Below are 21,052 nucleotides of genomic sequence, written 5' to 3' on the forward strand. Positions count from 1 at the left end.
GGAGTTTGAATGTCCTTCTGACTTTTTTTGTAGAGGAATAAATAGTATTAGAAGAACAAGAAGTGTGACATGCTCCCCTCAACTCTGTGCCTTGTCCAGTGAAGCTCATTTCTTGTTTGGGTTATAGAAAGACTCTTATTTGAAGAAAAAGATAGGAGGAGAAAATGACAGTATTCCCTGGTCTTCTTTGTTGTTCCGATGAGGAGTCCGTCTGGAGAAGTAATAGGAATTTTTCAGTGTCACTCAATTCTAAATAGTGGCAAAGCTGGAATTGTTTTCCCCCTGAGCTCTACTGCATGACCCTTCAATTTAATTGCTCATCCTCCCTGGTGATATTTCTATCTGCCAGTGTCCTTAACTGAGAATGGAAGTTGCAAAATTTGGCTTCCTGGTGTTTGCAATCAGTCAATCAATCAATCATGAGCAAAGCTTTAAAGTCAGAAGAGGAATGTTGGATCCATTTTTTATACGACAGCAATCAGCTGGCACAGTACAGCAGCTGCCTTAGACTATGAACTCTTATTGTGTACAGTTCATGTCACTCTATTGTTTCCCAGATAACGGCACTGAGTATCACTTGCTGTCTGTTGTCCCACTTACTCCATTATTTTTCTTCTAGGAGAGAAATATTTTTCTGTACCCACATAGACTGAGAAGGCCTCTTGTTTGTGTTTTTGTGAATTTCTCATATGTGGTTTATTTTACTTTTTCTTTACCCGAGAGACGTAGAATTGTTTTTAAAACTTCTAACTATGGAATAGGCTACCTGGGTTGAGTCCTGGATCTGACACCTGCTAGCTGTGTAACCTTGGGCAGTTACTTAATTTCTCTGTACTTCAGTATCTTCATCTGGGAAATAGGGGTAAGTAGTAGTTTCTGTCTCAAGGGTACTTGTGAGGAGTAAGTATAAACTGCATTGAATACAAAATATTTACAGAAAGTAAATGTTACATAAGTGTTTGCTATTATTATACATCTTTTTAAAGATACCAGTAGGTATTTTAATTTGTTTTTACTGCCACAGTGATATACAGATAAAATACATAACTACAAGTGACAAATGGTCATCAGGTCTTGTTCAAATAACTTGAAACAGTTGTCATGAAAAGAAAATTGAAGTTGAAATATTTGTAACCCTATCTTCTAACAAATCAACCATCTCTCTTTCCATAGTTTGTCTGGTCCTTGTCCATATGGAAATACCGTTCTGTGTAGCCTCAATTGTATTGTACACATGATTGATTTCCCATTCTATGTTTTTCATTTAATATTTACATTTTCATTTAGCATCTTAAGCATGTTTTCATGTCTTTATAACAGCTGGAATCAAAATGTAATGAAGGAGCTTTGAGTTTTATGTTGCTGTGTATATGTCAGGCTTTAGCTTTTGTATATTTTCCCCTTTGTTACCTTAGAAAGTTTCCTTTCTAAGTAGAAATCAGTTTTGCTCATTACACCAAATTTTGTCAAAAAATTGAATGAATTAAGAATTATTTGAGTGCAGTGACTTTGATTCACTTTGTCTTATTGTGACTTTAGCAACTAGCTCAGTGCCTGACACAGAGCAGAATTTCAATAAATTTTTGTTTAATAAATACCTTGGATTCATTAAATTTGAGGAGATTGGGATAGTGTAATTATTTGATAGTTAATTCAAAATGTGTTTCTTTTCAGTACATGTTAAAGATTATTTTAAAATGCTTTAGTCTCTTTCTTTTCATGGTACTTTTTTTTTTTTTTTTTGCGGTACGCAGGCCTCTCACTGTTGTGGCCTCTCCCATTGCGGAGCACAGGCTCCGGACGCGCAGGCTCAGCGGCCATGGCTCACAGGCCTAGCCGCTCCGTGACACGTGGGATCTTCCCAGACCGGGGCACAAACGCGTGTCCCCTGCATTGTCAGGCGGACTCTCAACCACTGCGCCACCAGGGAAGCCCATTCATGGTACTTTTATTTAAAATTTGCCCTTTGACTATTTCTGTAGGAGTTTGAGCTGGCATCAAGTAGAATTTACATATACAGTCCGACCATTGAAATGAAAATAAGCACCTCAAATGCTTCTTTGAAAGATAGTAGTGTTAATAAATTCAAAAGGTAAAGTCCTTAAACTGTTTAGAGGGAGGGAGAGACTAATGAGATTACTGTAATTAAGTATGCATGAACACATTATTGACTGGGAGATTTTTGCAGAAACTAACGCCTGTGGCCATAATACGCCTCCAGTCAAAAATGTGTTAAATAATGTAAATTGATACAGCCACTATGGAGAACAGTATGGAGGTTCCTTAGAAAACTAAAAATAGAGCTACCGCATGACCCAGCAATCCCACTACTGGGCATATACCCTGAGAAAACCATAATTCAAAGAGTCATGTACCACAATGTTCACTGCAGCATTATTTACAATAGCCAGGACATGGAAGCAACCTAAGTATCCCTCGACACATGAATGGATAAAGAAGATGTGGCACATATATACAATGGAATATTACTCAGCCATAAAACGAAATGAAATTGAGTTATTGTAGTGAGGTGGATGGACCTAGAGTCTGTCATATAGAGTGAAGCAAGTCAGAAAGAGAAAAACAAATACTGTATGCTAGTACATATATATGGAATCTAAAAAAAAAAGAAAAAATGGTTATGTTGAACCTAGGGGCAGGATAGGAATAAAGACGCAGACATAGAGAATGAACTTGAGGACACGGAGAGGGGGAAGGGTAAGCTGGAATGAAGTGAGAGAGTAGCATTGACATATATGCACTACCAAATGTAAAATAGATAGCTAGTGGGAAGCAGCTTGGTGCTTTGTGACTGCCTAGAGGGTGGGATAGGGAGGGTGGGAGGGAGATGCAAGAAGGAGGGGCTATGGAGATATATGTATACATATAGCTGATTCACTTTGTTACACAGCAGAAACTAACACAATATTGTAAAGCAATTATACTCCAATAAAGACGTTAAAAAATGTGTTATATCAGAGTTCCTTGATTGTCAAGTAATAAGAGAAATGAGATAGCTCACATTTTATATATTTGGTTGTAATATGACAAGAGAAATGCACTTTTCTTGGGAGACCATTACTTATTTATTCAAATGTTTGTTACATGCCTACTATGTACTATGATATGAAAAAGCCAGTGGAAAAGCAGCAGCGAATAAAAGGGACAATCTCTAACTTTATGAGAACAGACATACACAAGTGTGATATGTGTAGAAGAGCTCACTGTGCCAGACGATTTGGGCAGAGGTTCACTGAGGAATCTGACACTCAAGCTGAGACTTCAGGGGTTCTTAGGAATTAGCTAGATATAGAATCCAGAGAGAGGTGGGAAGACCCAGAGGTATTATCCATGAGACAGGAGAGAGTCTAGCACATCAGCTATGAAAGGAAGTCAGTGTCAGAGAGTAACATGACATGTACCTCTTGAGAGTGACATGACATGTACCTCTCAGGAGAGACAGAAGAAATAGATTGAGTCCAAATCACTCTACTAAACCACTGAAGATGTTTAAGCAGGAAAGTAATGTGATTAAATCTGCATTTGAGAGAAATCACTCTTCCTACAGAATGAAGGATTCATTGAAGGGGAACAAGCATAGATACTGGGAGACCAGTTTGGATGCTGTTGGATAATTCCTGGTGAGAGGTGGTGGTGTCTTGGAATTGAATTACAGCAGAGGAAATGGTTGAAATGCAGACAACTTTGAGAGATATAGAATTTCCTATTTAGGGAATAGGATCCACAGGATTTGATACTTGAATGGGATGTGAAGGAGAGGCTGAAGAATGACTCCTAGTGTTCTCATTGAACCGTGCTGGGGTGGATGAGAAAACCAGATGAAAGGCATGAAAAGCAGATTCAAGGGAGATGATAAAACAGTTTTTAACATCTTGAGCCTGAAGAGCGAATGAGACATCCAAGTAGACACATGAACTAGACAGTTGACTATTGGGGTCTAGCATTTCAGGTACAGATGGATTCTGGAGAGAGAACTTCAAGAGAGTCATCATACATGGGAGCTATTTCAAGTTGTGGGCGTGGTCCTGGAGAGAGTTAATAGAGGCGAGGAGGTCCTATGTCAGATACAAAGGACCTTTATTCAGGGGCGATTGGGCAATATGTTGACTAATGTTGTCAGTAGCACTTTTATAGAAAGATTGGAAAAGTACTTCTAGCAGAAAGCTAGCAAGAGCCTGGGTCCTTGATGTCACTGTTGAACAGACATAGTGGTTCTTGGCTGCCCTTTCTATTACAAAAGACAAATTTCTATCTATGACCGTGATAATTTGATTTTCTGTAGCTTACAGTTTGACTTCTTCCCAACTTATAAAACATGCAAGTCAGTTATGAAAACCCTGTAAGGTATTTGCTTTAATGGAGGTATGTACAAAGCCCATTGGCGGTAAAGCCAGAGGACCATAGAAAACCCCCAAAATCCTTCCAGGGGATTTTTATGTCTTTTTATGTTTTTATTTTTCCATTAATTATTTTGTAAATATCTTCAACATGTAAAGCTCTTTTAGGCTAATGGGAAGAGGATAGGATGTCTCCCTGTCCCCCAGCAGTTTATAGTCTGGTATAGGGGCGAATACATAGTAACTGTTGAATGGATGTCTCCAGACTTCCGGAAAGACATTACAGAAGAGGCACCATTTGATCAGAGACTTAAAGAATCAGTAGGCAACTTCCAGGCAGAAGATGGCTATGTTTGAGCTGCAGATGAGAAACATGGAGGAGAGTCATAAAGAACAAATCATAGACTATAGAAGGAGGTGCTGGTGGACAGATATGAGTACACACATGAGTGTATGGTCTATTCCCATCTCTACATAAGCCTAAGATTAGGCTTAATATGCTGTGACTAATATAGGAAATAAGGAGGTGTCTAGACAGAAAGTCAAGGGCTAGATTGGAACATCCTTATAAAGTGTATTTAAAAAAGGGAGAGAGAGTACACCATGATTAAAAAGAGTTCCACACAAGGCAGAGTCATTGGCAAATCTGGATCAGCAGAGAGCTGGGATCAGATAGTCATGTTAGAGAGATCACTGTGACAATATTGAGGAGGAGATTGAGAGAGAAGTGAGGTTAGATCACAGCAATAAACAGCTCTGAGAAGTGATGATGGGAGCCAGAACTAGGAGAGAGAAAGTGAGACGGGGGTAAAGTACAGGGATGCCAGAAGTAATCAGGGCTTATATAGAAGACATAATAGTAGATTAGGGGTGTGTGCGTGCGTGTGTGTGTGTGTGTGTGTGTGTGTGTGTGTGTGTACGTACATGCAGGGTGTGTTCAGGGAATGGGCGGGTCAATGGTGAGAGGGATATAGGAATGTAAGATGTTGTTCTGAGTTGGGCAGAAAGGAAGCTGAGGGCCTGCTCCCAAAGGTGAGCACGAGAGGTGCTCTTACAGCCCTTTGTCTGTTCTTGTCTCATGGCCACAGCCAGTTCTGCCTGGTAGTGGAGACATCCGTTCAAACAGTAATTGATCAGTCCCTCTACCAGACTACATACAAACTCCTGGGGGACAGGAAGACATGCGCTATTCATCCTGGGACACTATCCTCCTCCCATTAAGCTCGCTGAGCTTTCCATGTTGAAGATGCTTAGAAAATAATTAATGGAAAAATAACCACATAAAAACACTGCTACAGAGACATTCAAGTCTCAGGGAAAAATATGCATATACGTGTATATATATATGTATATATCTGTATGAGTGTAATTTTAAAAATGTGCTTGTTTTTCAAAATGAAAATGTTAAATCATGATAAAACTTCAAGAATTCTTGCAAAGAACAAAAAAGAAATGAAATGCCAAAAATAAATATTTGGAAGTGCCTACTAATCCAGTAAGTAGAAAAGATTCGCTGTGTATTTAATTGAATATGTGGGCCAAGAAAGTGTTGCCATAGCTTTCTTTTATCATCAAGAGCATAAATAAGTATGCTTTAAAATGATTCCTGTTCTTTACCCCTTCCACCTCCAATGAGGTAAAGAATTTAAAATTGCAAAGGAAAAAAAATAGAGCTAAATGTGCTATTTTCACACACGTAGTTTTGAAATAGAAAATACTCAGAAACATGCCGGCACATACACAGCAGAATTCATAATAAAGTTGTGAGAAACCTTCTCATCTAGGGAGATATTTCCTAGAAGATAGCAATGGCTCCTGAAATTGCTCCCTGATGCCTTCCTTCAAAGACATTAGGAATCTGTAAGTAGTGAATGTGTGTGCACATGTGTGTATGTTCACCAAGAAAGAAAAAGTGAAAGAAATTTGTTGAAAAAAGTTGCTTCTGAGGAGTTAGGTCTGCATTCTTTTTTGTTTACTTTATGAATGTGATTGGTTTTCATCTTCAAAGTATGTGACTTTTGAAGTATCTGTTTTTGGGGCAGACTCCTTTCCAGCTGCGGCCCAGAGTATGCCTGTCATTAGCTCAGTTGCTCAGTCACTGTCTCCATTTATAGTTGGGTTTGTAAAGTGTTTAAAATAGGAACTCTGGGTTTCTGCTGATCTTGAGTCATCAAAGAAAAGCAAAGCTTTATTCCTTCTTATATTCAGTTCCGTCCATGTGGACTTTTTTTTTTTTTTTTACATTTATCAAGTTTAGTTTTTATTTCTCAGGAACTTTTAACAAATTATAATAAAACGATAGATTTGTTAATTGCTTAGTAGAGGGTGTAACACAGTAAACTTTTAAGCTGTAATTATTATAGTTAACAATAATAATAACAATTATTATTATCGTCATCTTTCAAAAATACTCCATCAGTGATTTTGCACAATTCTGTACACCTAAACACTGATAAACACTTAAGCACTTTTAATACAATGCTTTTATCAAAATTTCATAGCACAGTAGCATCATTTTTTTAAAGCCTTGATTGAACTCTTTATTTGATAAATTATCTCTGTTTCATTAGTTGTTTTGTCAGGTTTTTTTTTCCTTGTTCTTTCCTTTGAAACAAATTCCTCTGCCTTCTCATTTTGCTTAACTTTCTCTGTCTCAATGAAATTTGATGAAACAGTTACCCATCCCGGTCTTGAAGAGGTGTCCTTGTGTGAGACCATCCCTATACAGTCTACCCAGTGGCTTTGGTGGGAGAACTGTATCTGAAGTGAGCACGAGTTACATCTTTCCCCAGGGTGTGCTGGCAGCTATCACCTTGGTAGGAGGAGGGGCTGGAGATGGAGGGGCTAGGGCCAGAGCCAGGTGTGAGCCAGGGCTTCTCTTCTGTTCAGTGGCCAGTACCACACTAATGGGGGGAAGAGTCAGTCCCCAATGTGGACATTTTTTAAGACCGACATGGTTGACTAGAAAAATCTAACCTTACTTTTTTTTTTTTTAAGGTTCAAACTGACTCTTCCATACTCTGTGCTACAGAATGTCAGGGTCTTACTGAGCATTTATTTAGGAATTTCTTCAGGATATATATTTTAACAAACCACTTAATGTGGAAACTGCATCTTCTGTTGGGTACTATTGGGACGACCTTCATACAGAAGGGAAAGGCTATCCACCAAGACAAGAGTACTCAATGATGCTTAAATTACAAAAGGAAATGGCAGGTTTGCTCCCTCAGAGGCTATCAAAAAAGGAAAAAAGATAACTATTCAACAGCTTTCTGTAACTTAACAGAAAACTAAATCTAGAATTACAAAATCTCTAGGAAACTACAGTTGAGACAAATCACAAATATGACAGGAAAAGATAGCCGTCACAGTCAGATCCCAATGAAAATGATAGCACACAGAAACTAGTCCCTTTCAAGGAGCTGATTTATAAATGCATTGTGTACGTAGGTCCACTTGGGGATAGAGAAGCCATTAGGGACAAAGTGATAATCTGGGGCTAGCAGAGTCAGAACTGTCATCTCCCTAGGTTCAAGAGGACCAAGGGGGAGAGCAGTGATTTAAATAGGAGGAGAGAGTGTGGTAGAAGAGAGATCCTAGAAAGGACCAGTGACCCTCCTGGCTGACAGCTGGGAACTTCACAATCAGGTTCCCAGAAGACATGTGGCTCAAGAGTTTACTGGTGTCTCTCAACAGGGGCACTGTTGTCATCTTGGGTTTGACAGTGATGTGTTTTTGCCTTTTAACCATTCAATGAAAATAGAATCCCCTAATCACTGTGACAGTAAAAAACATTGCCACACATTTCTAAACTCTCCCTGGTCGCTAGGTGATTTCCTCTCCAGTTGAGAACCTCTATACAGAGAATTCCCTGGCAGTCCACTGGTTAGAATTCCACGCTTCCACTGAAGGGGGCGTAAGTTTGATCCCTTAGTTCCAGGATACCTGGTCCAGGAACTAAGATCAGGCGAGCAGCATGGCATGGCCAAAAAAAAAAAAAAAAAAAAAAAAGAGAACTACTATATTTTAACCAAACATCCCTGAAATGTTTTAATCTTTATCTCTGGATCAACCTAGATCACCAGAAAGCTATTCCCAGAAAGCCATATGTCTAAATCAGTATACTTGTATGTTATGGTGGGGACAGGATAGCTGTACTATCTCCAGCCCCACATCCACATCCCAGGCAGGAAGGAGGAAAAGGGAAAAGTAGGAAGGGATCATGCTGTGTCAGGAGAGCTCTAGCTTTTCCAGAAATGCTTTGCATACATCTCATTGGCCAGAACTGTGTCACATGGCAACTCCTACCTGCAAAGTAATCTAGGGAAGAGTGGGCACATTGCTGCCCCAAACAAAACTGAAATTTTTTGAGTAATGAAGAAGGGCGGTGGGTATGGGGAAGCAGCTAGCATCTGCCCCACATGTATGTATCTCTGATGGCTTGGTGTGGGCAAATCACCCTAGAGTAATATAAAGTCTTGTGTCGTTTCTTCCTATACATACTAGAATTGACCTGGAAATTAATGAACAACCGAATTAGGGTGTGGTCATTCATTTCTTGTATCAACAGATCTAATCATAGTAAGCCAGCACAAAATTAAGACAGTCTGTCACTGGAATGTTTACAGATCCCTAATAGACTAGTGCCTTAGGATGAATGTCTGAATCTTCAAACCTTCCCTAAGCCTTTACTTATCCCCAGCCTAACCAAGACCTCTCACAGTTCAGCAGAAAGTCTTTTAATCTTTGTGGCCTTAGGACAGTTTTAGGGCATTCAGTAAGTATTTCTAAATTGAACAAATGAATGCGACAAAAAACAGAAAGATGTAAAGGGAGGAGGCTGCATTTGCGTAATCTTTGGTAAATCACTTTTTGACAGGAATCTTTGATCCTAAATTTAGTATTTCTTTGGTTGTACCAGCAGTATTTGTTTATTTCTCCCAGCACCCCTCATTGCTTTTTTTTGTTCCCTCTGCTTAGTCCTTCAGCTCTCTTTCTCTAGTATTGCCTTTTAGCAGTATGGTGACCAAGTCTTCGGGTAGTCTGTTTGAGATCCCATTGTTCAATTTATCTGTTTTCTTTTGGTGCTGGTGCTTTCGATGTTTCTATACGTATTTTTAAAAAAATCATTGCCAAATCCAATGTCATGAATTTTTTTCTTCTGTGTTTTTTTTAAGGAGTTTTATAGTTTTAGCTCTTACATTTAGAGCTAGAATTTTGGGTTACTTTTTGTATACGGTGTAAAGTAAGGGTCCAACTTCATTCTTTTGCATGTGGATGTCCAGTATTCCCAGCACCATTTGTTGAAAAGACTATCCTTTTCCCATCAAATGGTCTCAGCACCCATGTCAAAAATCAAACCATGTATGCAAGGATGTATTTCTGGGCTCTCAATTCTATTCCATTGGTCTATGTCTGTCTGTATGCCAATGGAACACTGATTATTATAGCTTTGTAATAAATTTTGAAGTTGCGTAGTGTGAGAGCTCCAGTCTTCTTTTTCAAGACTGTTTTGGTTATTCAGAGTCTCTTGAGATTGCATATGGATTTGTCTATTTTTGCAGAAAAGTTCCATTGGGATTTTGACAGGAATGGCATTAATTCTGTACATTGCTCTGGGTAGTATTAACATTTTTACAGTATCCAGTCTTCACATCCATGAACATGATATGTCTTTCGCCATTTAGCTGTATCTTCTTTAATGTCTCAGCAACATTTTGTACTTTTCAGTGTATAAGACTTTCACCTCTTTGGTTAAGTTTATTCCTAAGTTTTTTCTTTCTTTTTGATGTTATTATAAATGGAATTGGGACACAGAAGCACAACTGATTTTTGTGTTGTCTGTGAACTCTTAGAAGGCAGGAGCCATGCCTTGTTTATGTTTTGCCGAGTTAATACAGAAGTAAGAATGGCATTTATTAATATTTGTCTGTTTATGTATTTTTATTTTTTATTAGCAATAATCTTTGTCTTTTTTTTTTCCTTTTCTCTTTTCTGCTTTAGGGCTCTACTAGCTCAACAACAGCTTCTCCTCCAGTCTCCACCCCTGTCACAGGACATAAGAGAATGGTCATACCAAACCAGCCCCCTCTGACGGCAACGAAAAAGTCTACATTGAAGCCACAGCCTGTACCCCAGGCTGGACCCATCCCCGTGGCTCCAATTGGAACGCTAAAACCCCAGCCTCAGCCCGTCCCAGCCTCCTACACTACGGCATCTACCCCTTCAAGGCCTACCTTCAACGTGCAGGTGAAGTCAGCCCAGCCCAGCTCTCATTACATGGCTGCCCCTTCACCAGGACAATTTTATGGCTCAGGGCCAGGGGCCCAGGCCTATAACACTCAACCAGTTCCTATCGCTGGGCAGGGTCCACCTCCTTCTACACGGGGAGGCATGGATTACGCGTATATCCCACCACCAGGACTTCAGCCTGAGCCTGGGTATGGGTATGCCCCCAACCAAGGACGTTATTATGAACCCTATTGTGCAGCGGGGCCTGGCTATGGGGGCAAAAATGACTCTGATCCTGCCTATGGTCAACAAGGTCACCCAAATACCTGGAAGCGGGAACAAGGCTATACTCCTTTTGGCACCGGGAATCAGAACCCTGCTGGGATGTATCCAGTTGCTGGTCCCAAGAAGACCTATATCACAGATCCTGTTTCAGCCCCCTGTGCACCACCACTGCAACAAAAGGTAGGGAACTCATTAATATAGTGATGGGAATAAGGGGGTACCTATCTTGGTCTGCCTTCCCCAGGAAGCAGAGCCTAAGGCAGAAGTATATGTGCTACTTTTATTTCATTAGAAAGTACAATCTGAAGGAAGTGCATGAGCGAAGCAGGAAAATGGGGAGATCCTATTTGGGGGTATGGGGGCGTGTTACCAATATGGCTTCCGTTTAGTATCAAGTACAACTAATTTTTCAATCTTGAAGGACCATCTTCCAAAAGACCATATGAACCGTAGCAGCTCAGGACAATCTGTTCGGGGAGAGGAAGGGAAAATAATTTATCTTCCAGCTCCTTTCCTGTTGGTCAGAGCTTCCTTCTGTGGGTCATAGACTTCCTCACAGTTAGATGTTGCATTTACTTGGTCACTAAATAGATCTGAAGTATCTGATGCCTCAGCAGGGACAGGGAATCCCCACATGTGGAGGTGAGAGGTGCTCAGGGCAGTATGAGATGAGCTGATGACAGGTTGGGCTCATGTGAAGGTGGTCAGAACCCAAGCAAACTTGGTACCATAGTGACTGCTGGGGAAGAACAAGTGGACAAGGGCCCAGGAGACAGGTGAGGCTAAGGAGATCTAAGGTAATGCAGATACCTTGTCTAGTTTTCTTTGGGAAGGGGCTATAGTAGAATGGCACTTGTGTACTACCCCTTGTTTATCTACATTAATGATCCTCCAGGAAGAATATTACTCTCCAGCCATTAACCCTATTAGGCAACTTAAAAAAATTCTTTATGACAGTTATCTTTTTTGTTGTTTGATTTAATTTCAAGCATGTATGTGTTTTAAGTCAACATGTTCAATTACTTCCTGTGAATAGGCAAGATATAATACTATACACACCTACTCACCTACAACTTGGAGTTTTCATGTGTCCTTGAACCAACATGATGATGTTTCCTCCCACCGTGAAAAGAGGAACCAAGGAGAGTTACTTGGAAGGAGATAGATGGAGAAACCAATCTAGTTTCCAGCCATTGTGTTAGAACCGAGCACTCCCTTCCCCGTAGTAAGAACTGTAAGAAATCAGAAATTGGAGAGCCCTTGATTATCGAGAAGTTCAATGATAAATTGGGAGGATGTACTGGGTGGAAGTTTGGACTATATGTTTGTTTTTTTTTAATCCTTTACACAGTTGAGATTGTCCATTTCCAGGCATATCCATTCACATTTTCAACATTGTAACAGAATTTAGTGAGGTCCTTACTTTCTGGATAGGGAGTTTACTAAATCACTGTTCTCACATGAAAGCATCTGCTCTGATAATGATGCACATGGATTTTAGGTTCCTTAGAGGAAAGAGCCCTTCCCAGCAAGTGGGGCCTGGGGGTAGCTGGAGACATCCATCAACCTTATGATTGCCCAATACATGAAAGTGGACCAAGCCATGATCATCTTCCAACATAAAGATTTCAAGTGAAAATGTTAAGTGTTTTTGAAACATTACTCTTGGAAGGACTTTCTTTCCAAAAATCTCTGTATGAAAAGAAATGTTATTGAGGGTTTTTTGTTTTGTTTTTAAAATAAATATTGCCCAAAATAGCCAAGCTGGACAACCTTGCCCTTCGTTAACATTGCAGTATATTTGCATTCGTCCATCCTGACCCCAGAGCAACCGGTTCAGAAGAAAATGGGGTTATTCAACTTTACCTCACTTTGGTACAATTGCAACAAATTCCCCTACAGAAGATTAAAAATTTAGGTTGGGACAATGGCCATCAACATTTAAGTTCCAATAGGTATGCAGTTTTGCCCTGTCCAAAGCAGCCTGACTGTGATAGGATGGCTGAGTGATGTTCCTAAGAGCAGGAGATGGGCCCTGAGTTATTTAAGGATCCTATTACCCCACCTGGGGAAACAGACATGAGACAGAGCAAAAGTATGTCTAGGTGGAGAGAATGATCTGGTGAAGTACAAAGCCAATCTTTGAGTTTCATGATTTCCCATCATGTCACTGGGCCCTCTGGAACCAATCCAGTAGTGTAAACAAAAGGATCAGCACCCGCTGCAAGACCTGGTTCTAAGATGTTAGGTCCAGAAACATCACTAGTATTTGGTCTGTCTTCATCAGCTTACTTGGGGTGACAGAATGAACTTTTATTAACCCCTCTCCAGAAAGCATGAAACTTTATTTTCCTTCTTATTGCAGTAAAAGAATGATTCCGGATGATCTATTACCTTGTTAAGGATTCTGGACGTCAGTGGATTTCATGTCATTTAAAAAAAAATTCTGAAATATTTGTTTTTCAACAGTGTCATGTGTTTTAACATCATATTGTGCATTTAAAAAATGAAAATCAAATCATGTACTTTTTGCTGTGATTATTAAGGAGAGTGGTTAGAGATTGATATTTAGCCATCTGTCTTTGTTTTGGGAAAGGGGAAAGAGGCTGGTGAAGCTACAGATATCGTCTGTGTGTGTTGTGGGAGCATTGGTGGATGAAGGGGTGGGCTCTTTCACAGTTGGTCTTTGAGCAGAACACGACTGTATTCAACTGCACCTGTGCACAGAGCACCTTATTGTCTCAAATATTAACTTTGCTTGGCTTAGCGATGTGACTCCTGGCTTGAGAAGGGAGCTCCTGATTCGAATCCCAGTTCCTCCCTTGATATTCTTCTTTCAGCTTGAGGAAAAGCCTCTAGACCTCTTTATGTCCTGCTCCCAGCCTCAGTAAAGTGGAATGTCATCCTCACTAATTAATTAATGATTGCAAAAGGCTTGGAAATCTCCAAGGGCTGAATAATTACCAAGTGAGGACTATTCAGCGTTTTCACTGGCTTTCATTTATTTCCAATTTTTTAGGCACTGATGGAAAGCATACCTCGGTGCCTTAAAACAATTACCTTTTGTTACGTTGAGAAGTTCTTAGGAGTTTGGCATTTAACCCATTAAGGAAAACGTTTTCAAAAAATGAAAGAAAGAAATCTCCTTTAGATTTGAGATAAGCTGCTTTAATTTTTCCACGCCATGGTGTGAAATAGAAGAAGAGGTAGAAGAAGGGAAGGAGAAAGTAGGAAAGAAAAGGAAAAAAAAAAAAAGAAAGGAAGAAAAGAATGAAGAAAGGAAGGAGACCAAATCAGAACCTACAAGCCTTGGGGGATCGTGATTATATTTGTGTTTCCATAATGTGCTGAGCACTGAATTTGCTTGCTACAGTAGACCATAATGTGTTTCCTGGACCATGTGAGCTGAGTTCCTTGAAAAATATTTTTATAAGCAAGTCTTTGTAAGAGAGAAATGTTCTCTTCTCACTGGAAATCCTCTTAAAGACACAGTGGAATCTCTTCTCTTTGCCATTTTATAAAAGCTGATATCTGCTGGTTGTTCACAGAACTTTTGTCCTGTGTGTTATCCTCACATTCCCGTGAGGTAGGATGTGTATTTTCTCCAATATTCAGGTAAGGTGAGTCAGCTTGAAAGCCCCAGAGCCAGGACCTAGAGGCAGTCATCACTTTCAGGTCCACAGTGGCAGGTAGCTTTAGCTTCCACTTCCTTGTCATAAACCTAATCTATGGCAGCCTCAGCTCTGTTGCAGAGACAGGTATCCTCTGCAATATGTTAAGAGTGCTCGTGCTGTGCATCTCTGGAAAGCTGTGGAGACCCAACTAGTGGGGGTGGGGGTAAGTTATATTCTAAAACCATCTATTAAAATTTCCTTGGAAAAATCCTTCAGGAGAGTGAGAACTTGGAGATCAACCAATCACCTTTCAATAAATCCAACACCAAGTTTATCTTATCCAGAGTCAGAACAGATTCCTACTGTTCATTTAGTGTTTGAATCTGGGGATATTTAATGCGTCAGAGAGGAGAGTGAAGGTAGTGAACTACCAGGGTCAGTGTTTACGGATCCCCAAGACCTGGGAATTGTTGAGATTAAGAAAATATTTGAGAATGTTTCAGATATTCAAGTAATATCAAAATATTTAAATTTCATTTCATTGTGGTCTTTTCCACAGTGAAATGGAGGTTGTATATATTGGGTGTCCTGCAAGAATTGGTGGCATTTGGGAGAAAACTATCTTTATGGTAATCCCTATGCTAAATATCTCTCAATTCCAGGATCAGAGAAACAAAAAAGAAGTGTTAGTTTGGGTGGGGAGAAGGATAGATGTGGATATAGGCCTCCAGTCAGGTGCTAATAACACCTAGGTCTGTATAAAGCTGAGGATGGAAGAGATTGCTTGAGGAGGACAGTGACCGTAATATGAGTAATTCCCCTTTGCACAGGGTTTTTCAGTTTCCAAAATGCTTTGAGGACCTCACAAAAAACGTAAGCGATAAGCACAGGTAGAGGATTTTGTCTCTCTTTTACTGATCGGGGTTCAAAAGCTCAATAATGAGAGTCACTCACCTAAGGTCATATGTCCAAGTCATGGGTGAGCCACGATTCCAAATCAGGTTTTCAGAAGGTTTGTCCTCATGCTTTCCACCTGGTGAACGATGGATGTTGGTTTGGTGTTTGGATGGGGGGAGCGCCACATCAGCATTGGCGGCCACTGAGCGTGGCTCCGCCATGGCCCACATCACAGGCAGACATGTCGATAGGCTCAGGCAGTTGCGGTGCTGTGTCCTGAGATCAACAGCTTCAGCGGAAGCACCGTTAGATCCCTGCTGGGCACCCAGGCTCAGCACCGTGGAGCTATGCTTCCTCTTTCCCATCACTATGTACAATTTATTCCAGTGTTTCTGTGTTCACAGTATCTCAAATCTGTTTTCTTCCTGAAGCGCCCTTTGCTACTGTCCTGGTTCAGTTGTCCCCGTTTCTCACCTGAGCCATTGAAATGGCCCTTTATTGGGTGTCCCCACCTCTAGTCACTCCACACCTGTTCATCCTACACATGCTATCAGATTAACCTTTCTACCCCACAGCTCTGCGCTCGTCACTAATTACCTTTTCTCAAAAACCTTCAGGAGTCCCCACCCAGTTATGGAATGAATTGAAACCCCAGCCTAGATTTCCAGTTTTATCTCCCCCTTTAAGCATCCCAGCTTCCAGCTGAGAAATTACATTCCTAGTTATTTTTCATCTCTATAGCTTTCATCGTGGAGCTTCTTCTTCCTCGAATGCCTTCCCAGACCTCCCTCCAAATAAATTAAATGTTTGCATATCCAACGTGACCCATTAAGACCAAACTAAAGTGTTACTCTCTCTTGTGAAGCCTTCTCTTTCTAAAATTAAGTTGCACATTATTTCACCCTCTCTTATGTAAATTTTCACACACTTACTGTACTAGAATCATTTATGTACCTGTCCCTCACCAGCCTATGCCCTAGCATATAGTAGACTCTGAGATTTAGGGGATAGAGATGGTATCTGAGCACTGTTTCGTCCAGAGTAACTAAGACAGTACATAATACATTCTTGTTTAATGAAGGTACTTGAAGAAACTTCCTATGTCCTAATAAAATAAGGAGTAAGCCCTGCTTTAGAACTTAGCAGATTGTTGCTCAAAATGCCAAAACCCAAACCTACACCACCAAATTAGCTTAGGTGACCTCAGTAACACACACGTTGTCACATGAGCAACTCAGTGTCCAAAGTAGCTAGATAATTTCTCATGTTCACGATTGTGCTAATGTTTTACATTCCTTCTGGGATACATGTGTGTATGTGTATGCTGTTATGGACACAGTCTTTTTTACTTTTTGCATTTGCCAAATGTCCATAGAATTTGTTGATTCAGATTCTTTAATTACCTTTTTGAGGTTCAATTTATATACAATAAAATGTGCCCATTTGAAATGCACAAGGCAGTGAATCTTTGGCAAATTTGTGCACCTGGGTGACCACCATCAAAATCAAGATAGAGAACATTTCCACTACCCCACAGAGCTCCCTCGAGCCCTCTTGTAGTCAGCCCCCTTTACCCTCAGCCCCAGGCAACCTTTCTGCTTTCTAACATGGATTATTTTTTCCCTTTCTAGAATTCCATATAAATGGAATCAGATAGTATATACTCTGCATCTAGGCTCCTTCTACTCACTGTAATTTTTTTGAGCTTCATTTGTGTATGTATCCATTATATGGATGTACTACATTTTGTTTATCCATTCACTTGTTTGGGGGCATTTTTTTCCTCCATTTTTGATTATTAATAAAGCTGCTATGAACATTCGTGTACAAGTCTTTATATGAACATAGTTTTCATTTTTCTTGGGTAAATACCTAGCAGAGGAATTGCTAGGTTGTGTGGTAAATATTTAACTTCCTAAGAGACTGCTGAATTGTTTTCCTAAATGTACCATTTTACAATCTCACCAGCATTGTATGAGAGGTTCAGTTGCTCCCTAATCCTGGCAGCACTTGGTGTTGTCAACCTTCTTAATTTTAGCCATTTGCATGCTGTATAGATGTATCTGATTGTGGTTTATATTTACATTTTCCTTTTGATTAATGATGTGGAACACTTATTATTCACGCACTTATTAGCCATTTGTATGTCTTCTTTTGTGAAGTGTCACCAAATTTTTGATTTATTTTTTAAATTGGATTGTTTCTTTTTTTTTTTCTTTTGGAAGAGTACATTATGTATTGAGTAAGGGTCCTTAGATATATGCATTCCCAGTCGGTGACTTGACTTTTCATTTTCTTAATGTTGTTTTCTAAGAGCAGAAGTATTTACTCTTGTTGGAGGTCAATTTATCACTTTTATCTTCTATAGTTTATGCTTTCTGTTTCCTTAGGTATTTTGGCCTCCTCATGGTCATAAAGATTTTATTCTGTGCTTTCTTTTAGATGTTTTACAGGTAAATTCAAGGTTATAATTCACTTCGAGTTAATCTTTGTGTATTGTGTGAGATAAGGGTCAAAAGTCATTTACCCCCATTGAGATACACAGTTTTTCCATCATGCTTTATTGAAAAGACTCTTTTCTTCCATTGAAATACCTTGACACCTCTGACAAAAATCAATTGACCACAGATGTGTGGGTCCATCTGGACTCTATCCTTTTCCATTAATTTGTATATCTCTCCTCAAGCCAATGCCACACTATCTTGATCTCTGACTTTTATACAAGATTTTGAAATCTGACAATATAAGCTTTCCATTTTTCTTCTCTTTCAAAAGTGCTTTGATTATTCTGAGTCTTTTCCATTTCCTTATACATTTTAGCATCAGCTTGTCAATTTCCACAAAATAACTTGCTGTGATTTCAGTTGAGATTTTGTTGAATCTATAATTTGAAAAGAGCTGATATCTTAACAATATTGAGTCTTCCAACCCATGAACATGGTATATCTCTCATTCTATTTATGCTTTTATTAATTTCTCTCAACAATGTATTATAGTTTTACCCATATTTTGTTAAATTATTTCATATTCTGGGTGCTATTACAAATGGTATTTTTTAAAAATTCTTAATTGGCAGTTATTTTGTAGTGTATACAAATACCATTGATTTTTTAATATTGACCTTGCATCTTATGACCTCTTTAACAGTTTTACTAGCTTCTTAAGACTCCTTAGGCTTTTCCACCTGATCATTTCACCTGCAAATAAATTCTTGATTCAACTGTTTATTTCCTTTATGGATAAGAGTCTATCCATCAACTTTATATGTTTGGAAGATTTGCTTCTTGATTGAAGAAGAGACAGTTTCCTACAAATTTTTTTTTTTTTTTTTTTTGTGGTACGCGGGCCTCTCACTGCCGTGGCCTCTCCCGCTGCGGAGCGCAGGCTCCGGACACGCAGGCCCAGCGGCCATGGCCCACGGGCCCAGCCGCTCCGCGGCATGTGGGATCCTCCCGGACCGGGGCACAAACCCGCGTCCCCTGCATCGGCAGGCGGACTCTCAACCACTGCGCCACCAGGGAAGCCCAGTTTCCTACAAATTTGAAGGATGGAAATTGGAAAATAAAAATAATAAATCTTTACTCTCCGTTCCTCTAGACCGGCCTGTTGAAACTGTCAGACATAGAAATTATCTTCAGAATCAGTAGGTTATAATCCCTTAAAATTACAGATGAGAAACTGAGGCCTGAAGAGTTACAGTGACCTGAAGAGTTAGTTATACAACTCGTAAGTGGCACATTTGAGTAGAAAACTTGACGCTTTTTTCTAAATCACAATTTCTCTCTACATTGGTTCAAGACCAATAAGATCGGAAGTATAAAGGACCTTTAAAAGGTATAATAACTATTGTTAAAAGGAGCTGATCTCCTGGCCTTAGACCTCCACACTAATTCTGTAAGGCCTCTTAATAGTAGAAGATGGATGCCATTCTGGTGTTCCTTGTTCAGGCTCAAAGTTGTTCCAGTGAGACGACTGGTTCTTAGGGTCTTTATGATTTTGACTCAGTCTGTCATCTCTCCTGATTTTATTTTTTTAATTTATTTGTTTTATTAGAGTTTTAAAAAAATTATTTTATTTTATTTGTTTTATTGAGGCGAGCAGGGGCTACTCTTCGTTGCGGTGCGCAGGCTTCTCATTGCAGTGGCTTCTCTTGTTGTGGAGCGTGGGCTCTAGGCACGTGGGCTTCAGTAGTTGTGGCACACAGGCTTAGTACTTGTGGCTCGCAGGCTTGAGAGCGCAGGCTCAATACTTGGTGGCGCACGGGCTTAGTTGCTCCGTGGCATGTGGGATCTTCCCAGACCAGGGCTCAAACCCATGTCCCCTGCATTGGCAGGCAGATTCTTAACAACCGTGCCACCAGGGAAGCCCCTTCCCCTGATTTTAAAAGTTACCATGAGGATGGATGTCCTAGTACACTAAGACATGTCTGTGAATATTATTTATTCATTTTACTTGTATAATGTTTTCTATAGATTTAGATGTTTGAAAGTATCCCAGGTCCCTAATCTCTTTGGAAAATTAAATCGTTTTAACAAATGACTCTAGCAATATGTAATTTTTCTGTGTTTAAGAGCAAGAGAATGCACTTCATTTTGCAAGTGGACCCACTGATATGTCCCTCTAGAAATCTTCTTTCCTTCTTGGCCAGCTGCAAACAACCACGCTGTCCTATTTCAGAGGAGAAACTATAGTTGTTCTCCTCCCCAGCAAACAAAGACACTCAACCACTATCAATGTATAATAATTAGTGGTGAATATAAAACCTTTGACAGATGTTACACACAGAATATTGGGAAGTATCCCAAAGTGAAAGTCAAATAGTTGACTTTCCAAAACTGCCATTGTCCCAGAAATATTTACTTGTTATGTTAGGTCTTTGATTTTCTGCAATATGGAAAACCCAACTTTTGGATATACTCTTAGCAAATAATACAGTGTTTGCTCTATTTCATCCTTAGAATTCAGTGACTGTTCTTCAGAAAAATACAATATGGTTTATTTCAGAAGTTTGCTTAACTATAACATCTTAGTTTATGTAACAATAACATGTAGCATTTTTGTAACTGCTTACAAAATTTACCAAATACTTTCATAGGTGGGGAAAACTCTGTAACATGTCCAGGGGCAGCTTGCCTAGTATCATACCAATACCCAATGTCAGAGGAAGGATAAGCTCTTAGGTCTTCTGACTGCCAACCCAATGTGTTCTTGCTACTCTGTGACACTTGCCTTCATTCGTAGCTGTCTGTATTTACACGTGTTAGCTCACTGTACAGTTATCCAAACATCAAATATTCATTAGGCCAAACACTTTAAAACCTTAAAGTTGTATTTCTGGGATGTAACACACTTAACATTTGAAACCCAAGATTCAGTCAACATTATTTCAAGAGTCCAGGAGTTGAAGCTATATACTAAATATAAGTTCCAGATAACAGGCCCCCTTTTATTCTGTCTTTATAAGTACTTGGTATATTTATTGCTCAAATATAGACACCTTGTTTATTTTTTATGTACCTTTAGGTATTATTGTGAAAAGGGATAAGAGAGTAGAGGTATGCTTTGTATTCTTTATAGATCTGTTAGCTAAATGTATTTTTCATTGTGCATACATGCAATCTTTAACATGAATTTGGATAGACTTACTATAAAGATAATACTTATAAT

General features: G+C 39.5%; 1 protein-coding gene across 5 annotated transcripts in view; it reads left to right on the forward strand.

Moving 5' to 3' along the window:
• LPP (LIM domain containing preferred translocation partner in lipoma) overlaps positions 1-21,052 on the forward strand; it is a 694,580-nt gene that overhangs the window by 415,872 nt on the left and 257,656 nt on the right. For all 5 annotated transcript variants that reach the window (XM_049710229.1, XM_049710230.1, XM_004278484.3 and 2 more), the window contains one exon: positions 10,362-11,054. In XM_049710229.1, coding sequence (XP_049566186.1) covers positions 10,362-11,054 — 693 coding nt within the window. The remainder of the gene's footprint in view (positions 1-10,361; positions 11,055-21,052) is intronic.

Source organism: Orcinus orca, chromosome 5 (assembly GCF_937001465.1).
Source record: "Orcinus orca chromosome 5, mOrcOrc1.1, whole genome shotgun sequence".
Taxonomy (NCBI): Eukaryota; Metazoa; Chordata; class Mammalia; order Artiodactyla; family Delphinidae; genus Orcinus; species Orcinus orca.